General features: G+C 42.5%; 1 protein-coding gene across 3 annotated transcripts in view; it reads left to right on the top strand.

Moving 5' to 3' along the window:
* Positions 1 to 22,840, top strand: part of rap1gapb (RAP1 GTPase activating protein b) — a 112,921-nt gene extending 90,081 nt beyond the window's left edge. Inside the window, exons 13-25 of one of the 3 annotated variants that reach the window (XM_050038652.1) lie at positions 4,331 to 4,486; positions 4,642 to 4,713; positions 4,810 to 4,896; positions 6,122 to 6,265; positions 11,456 to 11,587; positions 12,779 to 12,856; positions 14,164 to 14,273; positions 15,393 to 15,509; positions 16,957 to 17,098; positions 17,508 to 17,607; positions 18,088 to 18,197; positions 21,215 to 21,260; positions 21,403 to 22,840. In XM_050038652.1, coding sequence (XP_049894609.1) covers positions 4,331 to 4,486; positions 4,642 to 4,713; positions 4,810 to 4,896; positions 6,122 to 6,265; positions 11,456 to 11,587; positions 12,779 to 12,856; positions 14,164 to 14,273; positions 15,393 to 15,509; positions 16,957 to 17,098; positions 17,508 to 17,607; positions 18,088 to 18,197; positions 21,215 to 21,223 — 1,257 coding nt within the window. In that variant the 3' untranslated portion in view covers positions 21,224 to 21,260; positions 21,403 to 22,840. The remainder of the gene's footprint in view (positions 1 to 4,330; positions 4,487 to 4,641; positions 4,714 to 4,809; positions 4,897 to 6,121; positions 6,266 to 11,455; positions 11,588 to 12,778; positions 12,857 to 14,163; positions 14,274 to 15,392; positions 15,510 to 16,956; positions 17,099 to 17,507; positions 17,608 to 18,087; positions 18,198 to 21,214; positions 21,261 to 21,402) is intronic. The other 2 variants (XM_050038653.1, XM_050038654.1) reach the window with 2 other exon arrangements.
* The last annotated feature ends 116 nt before the right edge of the window (positions 22,841 to 22,956 follow it).

The raw sequence follows: 22,956 nt of genomic DNA, 5'->3' as shown, positions 1-22,956 counted from the left end.
TGGCTGAAGACTTTCATCTCTTTGATGAAATGTTGCAGTAAGCTGCATTAGTCCTCAGCTGCTCCTCGCTGCCTCTTAGAGTGTTTTGAACTTTGTTACCACAGTAACCCTGCACAGACTGTCCATATTGCCGAGGACATAAACAACACCCACATGGGGATGATTCACGAGGGAACTCAAGAAAAGGAGGCAAAGTGCAACCGTAATAACATAGCATTATTTCAGGAGGGAGAAAGCGCAGCGTTAATGCAGCCAGATCTGGCCGAACGTGATCCGATTTGAGCGGATACACGGCATTAGCAGATGTCAAGTGTCTCAATCCAGCCCCACACTTGCTGAGTTTGTTCGTCTAACTGTCCACGGTGACGCTTGAGTTTGGCAGTCCATCTGCACAGAGAAAGAGGGATGAGTGTTATTCAGCTTTTGGGGCTCAGAGAGTGGGTAAATATTAAAGCTGACAGTTAATAAGCTCGGGGATGATGTAGTAGTAACCTGGCTGCCCTGTGTCTGCACCCACATGTGTCCTGTTTCACTCTCTACTTTCACCACTGTCTTAGAAATACATTCTAACAAAGACATAACTTGATTTTCAAGGACTTTGCTAGCTGATGCATGTCTTTAAAATTCAGATATCCAGCAATTAAAAGGCTAATTAGGAGCTTTTCTGATGAAGGATAAAAGTCCGAGACATTTGCACATATTTGTCAAATAAAGTTTGAGGTATTAGACTCTTTCCCCATTTTCCATTTACTTAATATTTCTGACTCCAACAAATTCTGAAAACGTGCCCGGGCCCCAAACAGATGGTCGATTGTTCCCATGTGAACAGACTGTAACTTTAACAGACAGATGCTGTAAAGTAATTAGACTGCTATCTGGAGAAGAATCATCTATAAATCCCAGAGTAAATGTTTGTTGAATTACACTGCATGCACAGTTGGTCAACACTTGAGATGTTTTACAGTCACATCAGCGAACACCCAGCTAACAGGTGTGAAGTGGCTTTTGTTTAAAGTCTGTACTTTATTGTGTTAAATAGGCTGATGGCTGACGGAGGGTACTCAAGTTGTGCTACTGCAGTGCAGGTGTCACAGTGTTTACTGAGGAGGACGATGGGAGCTGGGTCTATTTTTGCCAGGACTGTCTGCACTGAATGTGTTTGACTGAGCATTTATATTTATCACCAAACTGTATCTGTTGCCATATTACGTTTTAGCAGTAACTAAGTAATATAACACGTTACCATAGGAATTTCAGGTACTATTATTACATTTACAGTGTGATATGATGTGTTACCACCTGAAATAAACTGTTAATTCTTTTCATTTTTCATTCATTCACACCGATCTGCCAGTGCGCCACCAGAAAAAAAACCCCAAAGGCTATTATGTCCTGTTGTGTCATCACAGACTACATTATAGAAGTATGCCAGTGATGGGCACATCTGGGTCATGCTGTACTGTTCATTATCATTTTTAGTGTGTTTCCATTAGTATAACTTTTGCGTCCTATGCTACTTGAAAGCAGCGGGGCCTCCAGGTTGTTTTTCCTTGTCCCAATGATCAGCACATCTGGGTGATGTTAGTATACGTTGGATGTTTCCATTCACATCCACTACAACTGCAGAGTAACTCTGGCACATAGTCCAGTTCTTATGCATAACTCTCTCTCTGCGGTGCTGCTGTAGCTGACCGGCACACCAGGAGCTGGCAGATGGGACCTCCAGCTCTGGTGTTTTAAGTTGTGCTCCTCATAGTGGCTGACTCACATGTCATTCTGTTTGTTGTGCTAAACTCAACATTTGTTTTTTGTGTTTCATGTCATAGACCCATAAATATTCATTTCTATCTCCTAATTATCAGACTCTGATCCTCTGCCTGACCCTCCTTGTGTTCAAGGCTATTTAATTGTTTTATATCATCATGCTAGAGGATTTTAATACAAAGTGGTAACCACTGTATGTGAATGCATGAATGGGTCAGACCTGCAGCACTAATAAACTGGAGCTGCTGTGAAACAACATGACCCTCATCCATTTACAATGCCTGTCCTGTTTAGTGAAAGTAACTCAAAAGTAGTGTAATAAGTAACTTATTACACTACACAGAGAGTAATATTGTAAAGCAAATTATTACTTTAAAAATAAAGGTAACTAGTAATATGTAGTAATTACATTTTGAGAGAAACTTGCCCATCAATGGTCTTAATAAGAATCGATTTCCATTTTAAAGGGCTGAGCAGAATATATTTTGAAATTCTGCCATCCACAAGTATTTTTTAATAATTTACCGTCTGATTGCTGAAAGGAAAACATTTACAGGACTGTATTTATCATGTGTCAAACATGATATTTATATATGTATATATATATATATATATATACAACCTTTATTTGACCAGTTAAAAAACAAAAATACAATCAGTGGTGGAATGTGAATGTTTGTAAGTACTTTTACTCAAGTACTTTACTTAGGTACAATTTTGAGGTAACCTACTTATACTTTACCTTAGTATTTTTATTTTTTTTTTTAGATATTTTTGGGCGTTTTAGCCTTTAATTGATAGGACAGTTTAAGCGTGAAAGGGGGAGAGAGAGAGGGAAGGACATGCAGCAAAGGGCCACAGGCTGGAGTCGAACCTGGGCCGCTGCGGCAACAGCCTTGTACATGGGGCGCCTGCTCCACCACTAAGCCACGGACGCCCCCTACTTTGCCTTACTATTTTGATTTTTTTTACTACTTTATACTTCTACAGCACTACGTTATTGTACTTTTTACTCCACTACATTCTTTGTTTACAACATTGGTTAATAGTTACTTTGCAGATTCAGATTATAAATACAAAATCTAATCAACAAATAAATTATGATTTGTTATTTATTTAGATTAAGATAAAACTTTGTTGATTCCTTGGTGAAATCCACAAACTACCCAGCACACAGTATACAGTAAAAACAAATAGCCCGACCTTTTCAAGCTGCAAAATTTGAGCGATGTTCACATTAATTCATCAATTATTATAATTTGACATATACAAGAGTATATATAAAATTAGGAAAATGGGCCATTCTGCGTAATGAGTACTTTTTCTTTTTGTTCTTTGCGTATATTTTGCTAATATTTTTGTACTTTTAAGATTTTGAATGCAGGACTTTTACATGTAGCAATGTATTTCTGTACTGTTGTATTGCTACTTTTAACTAAGTAAAGGATCTGACATGAATAGGTACAATTTCCTAAAGAAATTTCAGTAAGCATTTTGGGAGCAGTCATACTGACAAATTATGCTTTTTGTCTTGAGTCTTTAAAACGTACTTCAACTCCCTCATGGTAATCAGCTCTGGCACTTTTAGGTCTTTCTGTAATCACTCCAGGAAGAAGCAAATCTTAAAGCTTTTTGCCTCGTTCTTTTCTCACCCTGGGCGTCAACATCTGTAGAATATTGTGAGCGTGTAGAGCATATTGATTTAGGTTTTTACACATGTATGTTCACAGATAAGAGGGAACTCGCCCGAGGAAAGATTTATATATAGGAGCCAGCCAGTGTGAGTACGTGAACATACAGTACAGAGATGTTATAAAGCAACAGCACAAAGAGTACAGTGGTGTACAATGTTCCCACAGACAAGGAACTTGCAAGCTGTCTGAATTAGAGTTCCTAGCAAAAGGCAATGCAGTGACAACATAGATTCATACTCCAGCAGAGGAAGAAGGTGTCCCCAGTGCTTGGCAACACCAAGTTTTTTTTAAAGATATTGCTTGGATAAAAAATTAATACTTGGGCACAGTCACTCTGTCCTCCAAGTGCACGAGTGTCCTTTTGCTTTTTGGCAACAAGGAAAATGCAGCAATTCAGCAGTGATGATTTGGGTTGCTGACAGTCAGCCATCTGCAGAAGCATAAACCATTTTTGTTTGACTTTGCAGTGCCTCTACTGGTATTCAGATACATTATTCAACCCTTGTCGTAGCTGCATTAAATGTGAAATTATAACAACAAGCACACGATGCAGCAGGAGATCATCCTTTGGGGTTACAGCAGCAGCTCATAAAAACAGATCAGGTTAATTTATACGTCAGTTGATACTGTAGGTTTGTTATATATCAGTATACACAGTCATAAATGTCATGCATACCTATAGGTTATACTGTTTTATGTGGACTTATTTAATTTTATAGCTTATTCTTGGGTTGAAGTCTTGTCTGCCTCTCTGCCTGGACTATATTTATTGCAGGTCAATCTTGGAAGTGATTCTGTGACGGGCCTGATTCTCTAACTGGTCATTTGAGATGTTTCCGCTGTTGTTAATTTTGTTTATCTGTGCCATCCAGCTGCAGAGGAAGAGACACATAGGCAATGACATCGTAGCCATCGTGTTCCAGGAGGAGAACACGCCCTTTGTACCAGACATGATCCAGTCCAACTTCCTGCATGCGTATGTGGTGGTGCAGGTGGAGAACGCGTGTACAGACAACGTCACCTACAAGGTTGGTTCCACAGTATTGCAAAATATTGTATCAAGGAACTTTGACTGACCTTTAAACCCCATTTCAGATTCACTCATTCATTAGTTTACTCCTCTGTGAGGTTTTAAAAAGTGCCATGTGCATCATAGTCTGTGTGCACCTGCTCTCTCCTCCAGGTGTCTGTGACAGCGCGGGATGATGTACCTTTCTTTGGCCCTGCACTGCCTGACCCTGCAATCTTCAAAAAGGTCAACAGCCTCACAAACTCAATTCCCCTTTACAAGCAGACATCAAAAACCAGAAATCATAATCCGCCTGTCCCTCTCCATGTTTGCCTTCCTCAGGGCCCAGAGTTCCGAGAGTTCCTCTTCACCAAGCTCATCAATGCAGAGTACGCCTGCTACAAGGCTGAGAAGTTTGCCAAGCTTGAGGTGAGAAGAGAAACTGTGCCGGCGAAGTGTGAATGTGTGTGTGCACTTCAGCACACACCTGTGTTTGCATGGGTGTACATCCTGCCTGCTGTGTTCTTGACAGAAAGTGATCTCAAGTGACAACATAGATTGATCGCCATCAGACTCAAAAATCAACCACAATGCAAATGAGCTCTTGTGCTGATGTCTGTCATTCTGATGTGGTGCTGTCATTTCATTTTCATCAGTGTCACTCATACCCCATAAAGGAACAGTGTGTAAGAGTTAAGGGGATTTAGTGGCATCTAGTGGTGAGGATTGCAGATTGCAACCAGCTGAAACCTCTCCCGGTTAGAATTCTTTCAGTGTTCATAGTTCAGGAGGTTTTTACCAGGAGCTGAATTATCTGCAGAGATCTCTGCCTCTCAAACACAAATGGTTCAGGTGATTTCAATCAGTAAAAAACCCTGAAAAAAGGCAGTTTAAAAAAATATAAGTGTTTTTCTGATGCTCTCATTGTGGAGGGGCTGCTAACTATGGTGGCTGATGCAAATATGCAAATGGCCCTATCTAGAGCCAGTGTTTGGTTTGTCTGTTCTGGGCTATTGTAGAAACATGGGGGAGAACATGGCAATCTCCATGGATGAGGACAAGCTCATTCTAAAGCCCCATTTCCACCAAACACTTTCGGTATGGTACCTTTGGAACCAAAAGTAACCCTTCAGACATGGTACCTAGACTCTAGGTCCATTTAGCGTTTGCACCGCAAACAGTACTCTTAAATGTGGGCGGGGTTGTTGAAAGAAATACATATTTTCAAATGCTTGAAGATCCACTCATTACTAAAAGTGTATGTCATATAAAAACTAAAGTAATGGTCAAAGATGTCACAGTGAAATTTAAAATGTGCTGATGGATTCACGTCGTGTCAGCTCATGCATTGAGTAATATTACAAGTAAACGCTCCACCTTAAAAGTTATTTTTTTCTCAGTCTACAGCTGCTGAGAGACAGAAAAACGTACTGAACTGAATTGTACCGTATTGTTCAGTGGAAATGGGGTAACAAAAACACAATGATTATTTTCAGGTGACTATACACTAAAGAAAACATACTGATTATATCCCCCTAAATCCTACACACTGGACCTTTAATTTGAAAATCATGAACTACCTTGGCTTTCAGATTTCAGAGTCAGTGTCAGTACCTGTGCAGACTGACTGTGTTGTTGTTGTTGTTGTTGTTAGGAGCGCACACGTTCAGCCCTGCTGGAGACTCTATATGAGGAGCTGCACATCAACAGCCAGTCCATGATGGGTTTGGGTGGTGACGACGATAAGCTGGAGAACGGGGCCGGAGGAGGAGGAGGAGGCTTCTTTGAATCCTTCAAGGTACGGCCCCATCCCGCATTCGACGAGGTGCACTGTTAATCTGCAACTCCACATGCATGAGAGAGAATGGTTATGACTGCAGAAACTTTTAAGGATGCTTTTTTTCCCCCTCTCCTGTCTCTTGGCTGGGATTCTGGGTATTCACACATGAGAAAACAAAGCATAGAAAATGTGCAGTATCTCAAAGGACCAGTCCTGTGGCATTTGATTTCCTCACTTGGCTGCGACTGCTGAACTCGGTGTGTTTTCACATGATGGTGTGGTTTTGAGGCTGTGCAGCGTCCTGTTGTGTATGAAAGACACTTTCTCTGACTGAGTGCTCCATCAATGACCATTAGGGTGGTGGAGCGTGGCCCGGACGCTGAGGCTCGGCGGTAGGAGCTGTGATTGTGTGTGCCTGATGAACGATTTAATGACCCTTCATTAGGGAGCTGATGATGCAGTTTGCATGTCTCCCCATGGGCAGCGTTCCCTCGCTGTTTTCCTCCTCTCTCTGTGTCACCAACGAGTTCTCTGCCATCTTTTCTGTGTTTTCATGCAACTTCAGAGAAATAAACCCACATTTCTCTCCGTCTCTGTCTTTAGATCCATTTATTCTCCATACAAGCCTACACTTCCTCTGTATGAATGTTCTCTCGCCCACAAATCCTGTCTCTGTTTTTTTTTCTACCTGTCGAGAGTCATCTTGCTGCCTCTCCTTCTCTCCCTCAAACCTCCACAAATTGCATCTGCAAATATTTCCCACTCTTTCTCTGTCTAACAGTGTAGATTTTGCTGTCCTGCTGCCTCCTCTACTTCCTCTCGCTGTCTTCCTCGCTCACACTGTGTCTAAACTTCCCCTCCCATGACACAAAACCCAACTATAGATACTTTAGATAAGAGATGCGGATTCATCCTCCTCCGCCACAAAGCCTACACTCTCCTCGACCTTCTGTGAACCTACAATGCTTTCACGCAGCCTCTCCCTCCTGCCTGTTGACCTGCACTGCCCCTAAGTGTTCAAAAATAGTCCTGCATACACACACATGTAGGCACAAACAGTACGAGTTCATGCACACATACATGTCCACATACACTCATTTGTGCCCTCAGAGATTCAACACATTTGTTCCAAAATATTCACACATATTAGTACTTTATAATAGGTTCAGCATGTAGTCACACTGACAACATGACACATTGACCTCAGTTTAAAAATAATGGGCCAATTATATAAAAGTTGACATTGGCTATAAATGTTGGCATTGTATGAAAAATATCTGGATAGGTAATCTGGTTATGGAACATATTTGTGAATTTATTAGTGATGGGCCTTTTTTACAGCAGACATTTTGACTTTGTCATCATAGAATGAGCCAACACCTTCTCAACCCAGGTCCTCAAGTACCAATGCTTTCTTACGCCCCTCGGCATGTGATACTGACGCCAAAGGCACCCTTCGGCAACCTTCAGTGTCTGCTTCAGAGGTGTGGACATGAGTCAGACTCAGACAAATTTGATGGCTTGTATTGAAATACTCCATGCTTAGTAATCTTACACTTACTGTGTTTACTTCTAGCAGCGTACCCAGGGACAAGGGCTTGCAAATTAGCCATGGCTAGAAACCTGTATGCATTGCGTCACTTTGTATTTTACATATGCAGCAATGTTTTACCTATTTGTCCTTGTCAAATAAACAAGTAAATAAATAAATACATTTGGACTTTGACACCAATGACTTGGACTTGAGCCTTTTGACTTGAAAATACCTGACACCTTTCCGCAAGCCCCAAGATTAGAAAGTATGGTATTTGAAAAATGTCCCACCAATCAAGTATTTTATTTGCAGTGGCACAGTGGCATTGCTGCAGTCAAGAGCCGATTAGATGATCCAACACACATGACACAATTTCTCTGTGTGCCGCTAAAGTAGCTTCAGTGGTCTGGCTCACAACGAACATTCACTGTTACATTCATTCACTGCTAACCTGATGTCCAGCTCCTCCTCCTCGTTCTCCATACACCCACCGCATTGAAAGCTTCCTTAGAGGCTGCAACAGGCCACAAACTCAATCGCTTGTCGTTTTACCCTCCAACAATTTTATACTCCACTCTTTTAATCCACCAGCAAACCGTTCAGCTCCCAGGGCGTCCATTCCCGGCACCAAACTGTCTGAGGTAACTGTGGTGTTCCGAGAGTTAAGACATTCAACAAAAAAACATGTAGCAACATACAGTATTACTTTAAAGAAAGAACAGTCTTACAGAGAATGTCTTACATATTTGGGAAGAGAAAGTTATATAAAGGTGAGTTTACAACAAGACAGGACAGAAACGTACAAAATTCATTCTGTTGTGGTTCTGTTAATAGTGCTATATGCTGGAGCCTATCCCAGCTGACACTGGGTGAGAGGCAGGGTACACCCTGGACAGGTCACCAGACTATCACAGGGCTGACACATAGAGACAGACAACCATTCACACTCACATTCACACCTACGGACAATTTAGAGTCACCAATTAACCTGCATGTCTTTGGACTGTGGGAGGAAGCTGGAGTACCTGAAGAAAACCCACACTGACACAGGCATTGTTCAGTCAAACTTGTTTCAACAAATAATTACTTTAAACTTTAAAAGCACTTATGATATTTGTAAATTTGTTTCATTACTTTGTTGTTAAAATGGCATTACATTTGGTGAAGAGTGCCTGAGGACTTGTTTAGTGCAAAGACTTGAGACTTAGGGCCTGTCCCAATACCCACACTCCCCCTAGAAATACCCACTTGCACTTGGTTGTGCGCGTTCATGTTTAGGCTAGTGGTGTCCCAAAACAGAACTGAGGTAGTGGAAGTGGTTTCCGACACTTAAAACCCATCCTAGATTCCAAGGGAGTGGAAGATGAAATTTCCCAGAACACCTTGCGAAGTCAGCAACTTCGGCAAGTTTTGGAAAACAATTTGTTACTGTATGATCGGAACGTAGGCTATATACTCATCAACAAACAAATCGACTTACCCGAACAAAATCTATACTCATCAACAAACAAATCGACTTACCCGAACAAAATCGTTCAGAACTAGAAGACGTCATAGGCGCCTCCTGTTTTCAGCATTTCTTCTCCGTTGATTCATCAGACCTGTTTTCAGCATTTCTTCTCCGTTGATTCATCAGACGGAGAAGAATAAACATAGCATTTTCATTGCATCGCTACTACGCGTGNGGCGCCTCCTGTTTTCAGCATTTCTTCTCCGTTGATTCATCAGACGGAGAAGAATAAACATAGCAGCTGGAGCCGGCATTTTCATTGCATCGCTACTACGCGTGACATAGGCCTGCACGTCGGCAACGCCAGTTTGCGTTAAGTGGTGTCCCATTTCTTAGGGAAAGATCTCTACCCTAATATTTCTCACTTCCCTCATCAAGGGTCATCTCGCAAACGAGGGCACTCAATACCAAGTGGAAGATTTAAGGGTTAGAAATGGGACAGGCCCTTATTTGTGACTTGCAAAACAATGACTTGGTCCCACCTCTGCCTAGCCTGGTTCCAGACCATAGACCCCGCCCAATCAACTGAGTAGGCTTGCATCTCTGGTCTGGCATATTGCAATGAATTTGCGATTTATCTCGTCCAAACGATGGAAGGACCAATGAACGCCGGGGGTGGGGGCGGGTCTAGCGATTAGCCAATCAGCGCCACGCTGATGTCAAGCTGTGCGCCGGTGGGTAACTGGTGAGGATAGCAACAATGGCGACCGCTACCGATCCTACAGACCACATTAACGATGCTATCCAGGTATTTCGCCACTACTCGCGTTAATGGAGGACCAAATTAAGGAAGCAGCTAAACTGGATTTAACGGCAACTGGGCGTGCACGACGACGGAGACATTTTAAACGGGCAATGCTCGCTTGTTTTCGGCACCCCCGAGGCATGGATACTAATGACGTCAGATTCTTAGTCGTTGATCTCTACTGATTGGTAAGGGAAAAATCAAATTTCCTCCCCCTTGTAAATCGCCTTCAATGGAGGCAATGTCAGACTGAAGGTTCTGGGAGCTTCAGTCTGACACTCAGGCTAACCTCTGCCTACATGTGAGGCACAGCTGTAAAATACATAAGTGACGGATGCATGTAAGCTACATGACTTTTGGTTTCACACGGGACAGAAACAGCAGTCTCCTGGGTGAAAGTCTGTGTTTGTTTGACCCATCCACCCCCAACCACCCCCTACACAGACTCCCTCACTCTTGACACTATGTCAGTTGCTTTGAGTGTCAAATATTGCCATGGATGAGTTTACATTGGAGTTAGTTGAAAGCCTGGTGCATCAAGACACCAAAGGGTGCCCTCAGCGTTGCTATCACACACCGAGGGGCGTGACAGTGCAACTGTAGTTGACAACCTGGGAATGAGAACAGGCTGGAGAAGCACAAGTGATACTAGTAACACTGGCTCAGATCTATTGGTGTCCCCATAAACCATGACACTGTCATGATTTACGGGGACAGTGGACCAACATGCACAATACCAGGACCCTGAAAACTGATGAAGCTAAATGGAAGTCAGCAGTTGTTGATTACTATCTACACCTTTGCATTTTAAAATCTCCTCTGTGAAGAAAAGGCCCATTGCCACCAAATTTTGTGAATATTATAAATATAGATAAAACTAGAGCTGCAACGATTAGTCGATTGACAGAAAATGAATTGGTAACTTATGGTATAATAATTGTTTTAGTCATTTTTCAAGAAAAAGCCAAACATTTTCTGGTTCATGCTTCTTAGATGTGAGAATCTGATGCTTTTCTCTGTCATACATGATAACAAACTGAATATCTTTGGATCTTTGGACTTTTGGTCAGATGAAACATGACATTTAAAGATGTCACTTTGGGCCTGTTTCTTTATTTTCTGACATTGCATTGACAATCAATTGATTGAGAAATAATGGGCAGATTTACCAATAATGAAAACACCTGCTGGTTGCAGCCCTGGATAAAACACACTCTGTGTTTCTCGTGCACACAACCACTAAGTATTTACTAACATGTACATGTTGGTGAACTTTTGAAACTGACTTAATCTGGATTTAGTGTGCATACAGAGTCACACATGTGGTATATAATGCTTTGGATGATCGGTCAGTGTGTTGCGTTTCCACATAATATTCACGTGGATCCACTGACGGTATCTCCTCGTTTCTCTCTGTAGCGGGTCATCCGCAGCAGAAGCCAGTCTATGGACGCCATGGGCCTCAGTAACAAGAAGTCACACACAGTCTCCACTAGTCACAGTGGCAGCTTTACCCACAATCCCGCAGAGAGCCCCAAAACCCCAGGGATTGTAAGTAGCCCATTTCGGTTCACAAGATGCCCACCCAACACGTACAATCAGGATACAGTATATTTTCACCATATCTCAGCACGGTGGATAAATACAGACTTGCTCTAACCCCTATTCTTTCTTATAAGCAGCACTTTAGCAAATTGCTCCTCATCAGTATGTTCTCATCGAAGCACTCGCTTTCATTCCTGACATTTTAAATTCACTCTTGCTTTGTACTATAGCGCCTTTCATCAATTGCCTTTTTTCCATTTACGGCTACATAGTGTTTCTGTTAATGACTGTTTTGTTTTTTTGTTTGGGGAAATTAACAGCACGATTCATTTTCAGCATTTCATTCATTCTCATCTGTTGAGAGAATCTTCATCACCACGTAGAGCGACAGTTAGAGATCTAGGATGATATCAGAAATAGAGTATCCACTGTGGGATGAATCAGATGATCTCCTTCTCAGATGACTGATAGTTTGTGAGCCCCGGTCTCTATCCTGACCCTTGAAGTGAGCTCAGTGTAACAGCTGTATGACTACCCAGACTCCCTCCCTCCTTACTGCGCTTCTGTCATGACTGTCTACCTCCTGTAAATGTTACGACCTCTCTACGCAGCCTTGTTTATGTGCATGTGTGGCTGCAGCACGGCACAAGCCATGAATGCAAGAAGCACACCGTCCTGTTTCTGTCTCGTTCAAAGATGGGGTTAATTATGTTTCAGCACTTTTGACTTCCATTGTGGTTTGGGATTTGGTTGCTGACGGTACTTTGCATTGGGACAAAATTAACCCCATTTCTGAAAGGACTAAGTTTTTCTAAAAGCAACCCCTGTGGGTTTTGTCAGCCCTCTTTTGCCCTTTCTCTCCTTCTGAATGCATCACTAAACAAACCTGTAACCCTCAGGGCAGAATGTGCCGACAAGCCTGCTACCTCGGTGGCACTCCATCTCCCACTGTGCCCTCCTGTGTTGGACCCCGGCCTGCTTTTGCTCTAAAAAGCTTCTCACTATTTCCTCAATATCATGTCTTCTCTATTAACTCACGCTGCGAGCTTATTTTTCAAGCTTTTTTGCACCTTGCTGTTAAAATTCTTTGTGCTATGCGCATGAGATCTTATGATGTGTTCTTTTCCCCCCTACTTTTTTCAATCTGTCATCTCCTCTTCTCTCTGTGCTTCCTTTGCCCTGTCTTGCGTGGCTCAGTCATTGCTTGTTCCAGGGAAAAGTCCCAGTAAATATGGACGCCGAGGCAGTGCCATAGGGATAGGAACAATAGAAGAGGTTCATGTATATTTCTCCCTTCTTGTTTACTATTTTTGTCTCTGGTCTTTATTTTGATTTTACTCGTATTATGTCTCATGATGTCAGTGTGTAGTTTGTAGTTTACAGCTTAGAATGTGTCTGTTTTAGTTCCCATAGCTGTGAGAGGTTTTCATTATGATAAGTTATAATGACATTTGTTTAGTCATGGTTTTAATTATAATTTCATTAATTTAAACAGTAACTTAAAGGGATAGTTCAGATTTTTTGAAGTAGGGTTGTATGTGGCACAAAGACAGTATATTACATACAGTAGATGTCAGTCAGGAGGCCCCCAGTGTGGAGAAACAGGCAAAAGTCTGACATGGAAACTAAGCGATCTACTGCTGTGGAGGGGTCCACCACAAAAACCTAAAAAAGCGCACCTAAAATAGTCAATATCAGTTTAAATGTATGCTGTATTGAGAGTATTCCTTTACCTAAGGGGTGTCCAAACTTTTTTGAATGGGGGCAAGATTATATCATATGAAAATACCTCCAGGCTAGCTGCCTCTCACATCAAATTGGTTATTAAAAAAATAACAAAAATCCAAACTATCCCTTTAACCCTCTCTCCTTCATGCATTACAGTATAGCTAAAAAGGGAATGATCCATCATGGACTGAGGGATGTTATAGCTCATTTATCTCATAAATCTCGCCTGCTATGTAACTAGTTTTTTCAGGTAGATGATTTCATTTCACATTAATGCGTTGTCTCGATTCATTCCATTGCAGCAGATCTCAGGGCTTCATGCATGAATTCCTTCACTTCATTTCACTTTTAAATAAACACTGCAAGAGAAAAGTAAGAAATTCAGAAAGTAGAATTGTAAACAGACTCCCACTCATGTTCTTATACACAGTCACTCATTGATGAATCATACTGCATCTCAAATTAGAAGTGTGTATCAGACATCTTGAAATCTGAACAAGTAAACTCCGCAGTCTGACCTGATTCCTTAAAATAAAAATCAAATAAAAAACCAAACATGATGCTTCTCAGGACTTTTTTCCATCAGAGTTAAGAGTCAAAATAATAATGACTATTAATCAGTTCCTGCCAGAAACCCAGAGTATCATGGATTTGTGAAACATATTCCCAAATGTGTCAGTACAGGATTATCAAGCCATCAGTTCATGATTTATTTTGCAACATTTCTACATGTGAACAGCTTTCACTTCAGTAACCTACTGTCATGTACTATATATAATTAATGCTGTGGTTGTGAAATGGTTACACTATCTCCGCCGTGTGTGTCTGACTTTCCTCTCCCTGCCCGCCGTCAGTCATTGATCATTCCTGGGAAAAGCCCGACCAGGAAAAAGTCGGGGCCCTTCAGCTCCCGCCGCAGCAGCGCCATTGGCATCGAGAACATCCAGGAGGTCCAAGAGAGGAGGTGAGAGGACAGAGCAGAGCTGATCAGCAGGGAGTGGGAAGTGAAGAGAGAAGAGTGTTACAACAGATGGAAGCAAGGACATTAGAATGAGGAAATCAGTCATTAGAAGACACACTGGTTAAGATACGAGCTCTTGTTGGAAAGCAGTTTTGCTCGAGAGGAGGAATATTAATGCCTTGCTTAATTTGTTGTGCTCTATGTGCACAGGAGCGTAGTTTGAGTAGGTGGGAATGCCCATGTGCACAGTTTCTGCAGATCTAAGACTTGCGTGGAAATAATACAGCAGGATAAACAATATTGTTCATATGAGCAATAACATTTACACCTGCAACAAGCTCAGCTGCTGAGTCAAAGAGCAAAATGAAAAAAATCAAACCTACAGGCACATGAAACGAAATAGCAGGTGCGCTTTGAGACACCCACACAATCTGTGTGGATAAAACCTGCCATCCCTCAGTTGTTGTTAGGGGTGTGGAATACCATAAAATGCGGTTTTGATAGATACCAAGTAAAACAGATACTGATACCAATATTTTTTCATTATTAAAAGTAGCATATGCACTTTCATGCAGGCTTAAGTAGTGTGTCATGATTTATGAAGTGGTCAGTCTTCTAATGCAACCGCAAAGACGGCCGATTACAGTTTGAACATGTACAGTAACATTAACTGAAGATCTGATTCGACTAAAATATTAATTTCACTGCAGCATAAGTGGATATTCGCTGCCCGAGCCTCTGACAAGACTCCACCAGTGAACTCTGTCTCTGTGTCAGAGGACTGGGTGCTGACGCGTTTCCCTCCTCCCTTCTTTTCAGATGCAGCTCCAAGTATCCATGTGGTGCTATCCATATTTTGGTATTATTAATATGAGGCCCTTCATTTCATGTAATATTTGTGATGCAGCACTCAATCAGTGTGTCACTTCAATAATGACAAAATGTTGACAATAGCTAAACAGCAGTTTGTGGTTCGTGGCTGTTAAAGGGCCCCTCCTTCAGATCTACAGCACATGTCCAGATTATAGCCTATGAATGTGTTAGAATATTCATCATAAGTTAAATGTCTAACCATATGAAATAAGCTTTTTTAATGTAACTATCTCTATCCTTGTCCTAAAGCCGAGAGGTGTCACCCAGCGCCCAGAGGACACTGGAGGGTGGCCACTTTTCGCAGGAGAACAAATCGGACAACTCCTCCAGTCACAGCTCTCCGGAATTCCCTGCTACTAAGAACAGGTGACTATTATTTAGATTCATGATATAATACAATAATTTCTATGCTATATTTGCACACATTGAAAATTTATTTGTGGTGATTGATCCTTTGAGTGAGTGGATAGTGTTGGACCCAGCAACAGACCGAAAGAATGAGATCGCAAATACAAGCGGCCGAAATGGGTTTCCTCTGAGGGGTGTCTGGGCTCTGCCTTAGAGATAGGGTGAGGAGTTCAGACATCCGGAGGGAGCTCGGAGTAGAGCCGCTGCTCCTTCGCGTTGAAAGGGGTCAGTTGAGGTGGTTCGAGCATCTGATCAAGATGCCTCCTGGGCACTTCTTGTTAGAGGTGTTTTGGGCACGTCCAACGGGTAGGAGGCCCCGGGGCAGACCCAGAAGACGCTGGAGGGATTACATATCTCATCTGGCCTGGGAACACCTTGGGGTCCCCCAGGAGGAGCTGGAAAGCGTTGCTGGGGAGAGGGACGTCTGGAATACTTTGCTCAGTCTACTGCCCCGCGTGACCCAGCTTCGGATAAGCTGTTGACAATGGAGGGATGGGTATTAGTATGCCACACTACAGGGGTGCAGGTGACACGCTAGCAATGTGTCACGTCACCCAATCGAGTAATAAATAGACTCCGTTGTGTACCCTTATGTGTTTGGACTGCAGGAGGTGTAATGATTTCATTGTAAAATGCTATAATACTCTAAACGAAAGAGTAAGATTCTGAATATTGCACAAGAACTAAACCCACTACGGAAACTACTGTCTGCAATCTAAAACCACAGCAAGACGGAAGAAGCAAGCAAATGAGTAACTAAAGGTATCTGTGTGAAGAACACATTGTATCTGCAGTCAGCACCATCTGTATTGAGCCCATTAGTCACAGCTGATAAAGAGTAGATTTGTAAGAATTGGAACAGCAGCACTGCACGGACGATAACCCTCATAGTCTCGTAAGCTTCTCTTGTTGTTCTCAAGAAACAAGACACCAAATTCATCTAATCTGACAGTGTCCACACTCTCCTCTCACTCTGCAGGAGGCACCTGCATGCCAGAATTATGGAGTGGTCTGGTTTAGATGAGACAGGAAACAGATAAAATTACATACATGCACAGATTAAAGCTAATATGAGACAGGATACCTTCTGAAATTGTTTATGGTATTGGCATGAGCTTGAAAAGTATTCAACTGGGTCTTAAAGTCTGCACTTGGAGTTATTTGTTCAATGTGGGTATGTTGAAAAATATTGTGACATACTTTAAGTTTTGGTAAGTATCACCAAACCCTAGAGCTAATTTAAAGATCTGCATGAGCTTAAAAGATTACCTGGCACATCTACACGAACCCACTGCTGCCACTTTGCTTGGAAGTGCCACATTCAAAACCAGAGAAAACATAAATTCAGTGTGTTGAAGCACAGGAGCACAGGTGTTTGTGCGGTCAGAGTGACCTAGGTGTGTAGTTTGGCGATGTGTTGCAGGGCGCCGTCCATCCCCGAGGCTCAGGACCTTTCCCGCTCCTCCTCCAACGCCAGCAGCTTCGCCAGTGTAGTGGAGGAGCACGAGAACGAGCACGAGGCAGAGGAGGAGTACGAAACTGGACTGGTGGGTGGAGACGGGCAGAGATATAACACATAATGAAAGTGCATACATGCATGCCACTTCCCCAAATTCATAACAGCAGGCGGCTCCTCACAGCTGATGACATATTTAATATTTGTCTCACTTTAAGTGTGAGGGGAAAGCAATCTGCTTGTCCTTTAGAACATTTGAAAGAAGGTTTGATGGATTTCCCTCCATCCCAGTAATGACACATGTCAAAATGCATTGCAAAGTAATACATATTAATGCTTTCTTCTTCCACTTGAACCATTTTGCATTTAAAAAAGAGAAATGCAAATGCAGTCACGGAGCAGAGCTAAGGTTATGATTATGCTGTCTGCTTGTCCTTTTGATACAATGTCAGTAATAACAAAAAGGGAAATATTTCTAACTTCCTTTATCCCTTCCGCAGGAAAGTGTGTCTTGTGTTACACCACTCAAGGGAGAATCATTCGTGTACAGCTCTGCGGCGGAGGACAGTGCATGCAGTGCCAGCCAGGGAAGTTTTCCAGGTGAGTTTCGGAGAGAGGGGCTCATATTACTCGGTCAGTAATAGCCTGGAGGTGTGAGAAACACGCAAGTTACCAAAGGTCGAGTGTTTCACATGTCCAGAGAGGGAAAATCTAGATGGGGCAGATGTAAGAATAACACTCCCTGCTTCCTGAGCAATTAATATCAGAGCACCCTTGAGTGATGAACTTGCACCTCAGCTGCACCAGAGGATCTCGCTGCCAACAAACTGCTAACTTAGCCAACTTCTCTGAAATGAAGTTTACTATGCCTGAAGAGTGCAGCATTACAATCTTATCTGTGATTCCCACTCTACTTCTGTTATGCTCTAAATTCTGTTTTTTTTCCTACCACTGATGATTCACTCTGAACCATTAATCTTATGCATGCTGGGATATCCTTTTTAGGCCAGAACAGCTGGCAGCATTATGTGCTTGAGTTTATTAACCATGACAACCACGCATCTGTCGCCTCCCTCCCAGCAGCTTCTCGTCTTCAGCAGCAGGCGGACGGAGTGAAGACATCAGAGCCAAAAGGGACAGACAGCCGGCCCAAGACAGAGCGCCCCTCGCAGGAGCACAAGTTCTCATCGGTGAGACAAACTGCTTGTCATCAGTCATTAGGCGACACTCAGATGGTTCTCCTCCATGTTTTACAAAGTCACTGGGGAAAGATGTTCCCTCTGGTTAATTGTTTAGGTCGTTTATTGAGTAGGAAGACTAAATATTCACCACCTCTAGCTCACATGTGAACATTTGCTTTGGCTTTTGTAGATGTCCCCTTGAGTTCTGGGAACTTTTGATGGGTCCTTTGTTTTTTCTGTTTCCTGACATTTTGTAGACTAAACAGTACGCCCACAACACGACAGGCTACAGCCATGCTAGCGGCTCTGCAAGGCTGTTGACAGGCACAGGCGTGCTCTGAGCTGAATGCTAGCATCCTCAAAATGACAGTGCTCACGTGCTGATGTTTAGCATGTATAATATTTACCATGATCACCATCGTACTTTAGTGGGTTATCATGCTGATATTTGGTAATTAGCACTAAACACAAAGTACAGCTGAGGCTGATGGAATGTCATTTGTTTTTCTCGAATTTGGCCATAGATCAGTAAATTGGACGAATTGAGATTTTTACCTGATGATGTTGCTAGATAAAAAGTTAAGGCAAGGGGCGCTGGTGGCTTAGTGGTAGAGCAGGCGCCCCATGTACAAGGCTGTTGCTGCAGCCGCCCTGGTTCAACTCAAGCCTGTGGCCCTTTGCTGCATGTCTCTCCCTCTCTCTCTCCCCCCTTCACACTTGTCTGTCCTATCCATTAAAGGCTAAAAAGCCCCCAAAAATATCTTTAAAAAAAAAAAAAAAAAGTTAAGGCAAGTTATTACAATCTATCCTGAGGGGACACAAATGTCTGTAAAATATTCCCTGGCAATCCATTCAATAGTTGGGATATTTCAGTCTGCACCAAATTGATGGACTGACAGAGAGACTGACGTTACCATTCATAAAGCTACACCACTAGTGTGTCTAAAAACAGAATAGACTGATCAATAACAAAAACTAGTCCATACCCATTGAGTGCACAGTTGCCCACGTACAGTTTCACATGGTGTGTGTTTGGGATACAGGTCATAGGAAATTGCAGATTAAATAGTCAACTGAACCCATTAAGAAGAGCAATGTATTCAGACAGAGTTTTTGAAAAATGTGGGACAGACAGAATGACTGACTGACAGAATGACACACTGACAGTTTCCGTGATTATGTACAGCATACCATACCATGACTTAGTCATACTAAAAATTAGAAAAAAAACCCAAACATTGGGCCACAGGGGGAGCCACAGCGATCGGTCGCATTTTAGCCATTTTTAAGCATTTTTCTGTTGTTATAGCGCCACCCAGTTGCCAATTAGAGTTAAATTTCTCCAGTCACCTTGAGGCGTCCTGTACTACATATCTACCAAGTTTAGTAAAAATCGAAATGGCGGTTAGGCCTAGATAAGAAATTAGCTCTCTAGCGCCCCCATTTTGTTTGATGGGGTCAATAATGGAGGGGTCCCCTCAGATTATGTGTGGTCATATGCCTACAAAGTTGCGTGGTGATCGGTGAAACCCTTGAGATGTTATACACCTTTATGTGATGAGCCACGCCCTCCGCAATATTCATTGCCTTATAGAAGCTCAGTTTTAGTAAGTTTTCCAACTTGCCAAGAGGGAGCTTTAGATATCGATCCCTAGATTATGTTCACTGAGTTTCATGCAGATCGGTCAAACTTCCTAGGAAGAGATCGATTTTAAGTGTTTTTCAAAAAATTCAAAATGGCGGAAAATCTATTTAACCGGAAGTTATGGGTTCTTGAGGCAAATTTGTTCCTCATGAGGAGAGGCATCTCTGTGCAGAGTTTCATGTCTCTTCGACATACGGGGCGTGAGATATGCCCATTCAAAGTTTGCAATTTCAAACGATTGCTATAGCGCCCCCCCTTTGGCCAATTGATGTAATAATGCTTCATTCGCATCCTCCCATGACCCTCTACCACTGTGCCAAATTTCACATGGACTGACCACACCCACAGACAGAGTTTTCGTCATTATATAGTAAGATATAGTAAGATGGCACCCCTTAGGAACATTATCACTCTAATGAATGGGCGTCATCAGTGGTTATCAGCCTCATGGATATGGGTGAGAAGGTGCCTGCTATACCTACTTCACTTTTGTTTAGCGCCAAAACAATGTGGTTAGATTTTGATAAAAGATTATGGTTTGGGTTAAAGAAGCTGTGTTGACATTCAGAGCATCAATACAGCAGCAAACAATTGTTTGCTATGCAAATACATAATGGAGTAATGGCATCCCGAACAGAGGATGAAGTTACGCTGCCTCTGTGTGTGTTGAAATTCGAACTTCTCCTTTTTGTGGTGTTGTGGTAGCCGGTCTAGCCATGCGTGCATGCTAGTGTATGTGAGTTGTTGTGTGTATATCCCACTGGCCAGCTTACTGCCACTGCACTGCACTGCACTGAGCTCATAAGGCGGTTACCAATAATACCATCGTCCTGACCCCCCATGGCGGAACAGCGTTGTTTCCGAGTAGTGCCCAACCTCTTTTTTTTTAAGAGAAAGAATTTTTTTAAAAACTTACATTGGAACTTACCAAACAATTATTTGGGGGAACCCCTACAGTAACTCTCCCCCCACTGAAGACCCAGGGCTTATACAATGTGATATAAACAACTCTCTCTACGTCTCTTCCCTTCTACCCCTCTCTTCCTCACCTAACCTTCTCTTTCGTCATTAACTCTTAAAATCCTTACATTTGAAAAATGCACCACTAACATTAGCTAGCTAACTACAACTACAGCGAGATTGTTGCTGGAAGTTGCCTTTTGTTCTGGGTTTTGCTTCATCATCAATGCATTATGGTCAAAGTTAAAAGAGAGGTGGTGTTTTTCTTTTCTTCGAGGCAGTTGTCAACTTGGCATCTGCAGTGGTAGAGCTCTTGATCATTAGTTGCGGCACTACTTTGGTGTTTTGTGTTGTTGCCGGTCTCCTGTTATTGTATTTGTCGATATTAACTGTGCCATCTTCTCTCCATCTCTGTACACAGAACTGTTAGCCACACTCCTGCTCACTACATCGATGCCCATCTTCAGGTCAGACATTATATTGACATAACCTTGGGGCTACTTAATGACTGTGTGACTACAAAGATTTTTTTCTCGTACTTCTTTTCTCACATTTTAACCCCTCATTCACCTGACTCTCTCTGGTCTCACTTCTCCTTCTTTGTCTCAGCATTCCCATAAGAGGCATCTCTTGCCAAAAACGAGCCAAGGCCATGTGAACTCCACCACTGACGCAGAAGAGGAGCAGAGTTAGAAGCCAGATTCTTGATCTGGCTCACAGATCTCCCTTTGAATATTTGGCATGGACCTGCTGCCTGTCATGACAGACACCCAGCTCCATGGACATGTATCTACCTATTGCCCTCATTCCAGCTTCACACGGAACCCTCCTTGAATGCTCTAGGCAAAGGAAAAGAGACCTCCGCACCCATGCAGCACCACTACTGACTCGTCCATCGGCCGGCTTAGCAGAATAAGTCCGACTACCTGCTCATTCTTCAGGCCAGTAAGCTCTGAATCCTGTAAACACTCAAATGTCGTGTGTCCTCTGTGAAAGATCAGGGGATTCAATCTGTGCGGTGACAAAAGTCAAGACCGATCAAACAGCCGCTGTTTGTTTAGCTTGTAAATCAGTCTGTCAAGAGAAGAGTTGCACTAGAGAGAACTACATTTTTTTAAATGTCAACCTCACATCCCACTGTGATATTGTACATGGGTTCAACTTTGATGTACCAGGTGTGTGTGTGTGTGGCTGTCTGTCGGGCCACGTTTTGTGTTTTATTGATGATCTGTTCTTCTTCTGAGTATTCTGCAGTGGATATTTGTCGTGTTTTACGACAGCTTTGGTAAATCTGTCATGTTTTTGATGGAGGGTACTTCTGTGATGCCGTTGTCGGTGGCTGTCATAGCATCAGTCACCTTCCTTCCTCCTAGGTGGTCGAATATGCCACAGAAATTCATTTGCAATTTTTAAATTCAAAATTTAATCGTACCACAATAGGTCTGTAGAAGAAAAGGGATGTTTTAACAGAAACGTAGATTCTATTGATGCTTTACAATTAGAGTAAAAAGTGTAATTACTGTAGTGCCCCAACCACCAACATGCATCCTCAATCCACACTTCAAGGTACTGCTGTTTAGACCTTCGCTTCCAAATGCGTTTCGTCACACGCCACTTGTTGATTTGATGTCTGTGTACGGGTGTGTGTATACAACGGTACTGTGCATGGTGTAAATCTGCTTGCCAAAACCTCTCCTCTGTACACTGGTGCCATGCTTGACATAGAGGTGTTGTCCCTGTGATTTGTGTTTTACTGAAAACCAGCCAACATCTCCAGATGCAGCGCACATTGCTGATAGAGAGCCAAATGCCACCGTTTTCCTACTTTATTTGTAAAATGTCCGTATGTGACCTAAGCACTACATTTTCGGAGTTGTTTCGAAGCGCTTACCTTTTTGAAAAAGCCTGATTTGTTGCCGAATATGAATTACACTGTGACTCGTCTTGAAGTTGCCTTTCTAATGATTGTGTCGCATGAGCTGCTTTGATGGAGGGTCCTATTTTAAAGGCACTGCGTTGCCAGCTGGCTTGAATGTAAAACTAGGCAGATGTGTATTTATTTATACACATCTGCCCCCAGTGACTGGTGGTACTGTGTTGACTCCTGACTGCAGGAAGCTTGAGTCTGAAACAGCTCACCTTCCCTGAGCGGAGAAGCTTTTT

This window comes from Epinephelus moara, chromosome 24 (genome assembly GCF_006386435.1).
Source record: "Epinephelus moara isolate mb chromosome 24, YSFRI_EMoa_1.0, whole genome shotgun sequence".
Lineage (NCBI taxonomy): Eukaryota > Metazoa > Chordata > Actinopteri > Perciformes > Serranidae > Epinephelus > Epinephelus moara.
The sequence above is the reverse complement of the archived record's forward strand: the minus strand, read 5'-3'. Positions and strand labels throughout refer to the sequence as shown.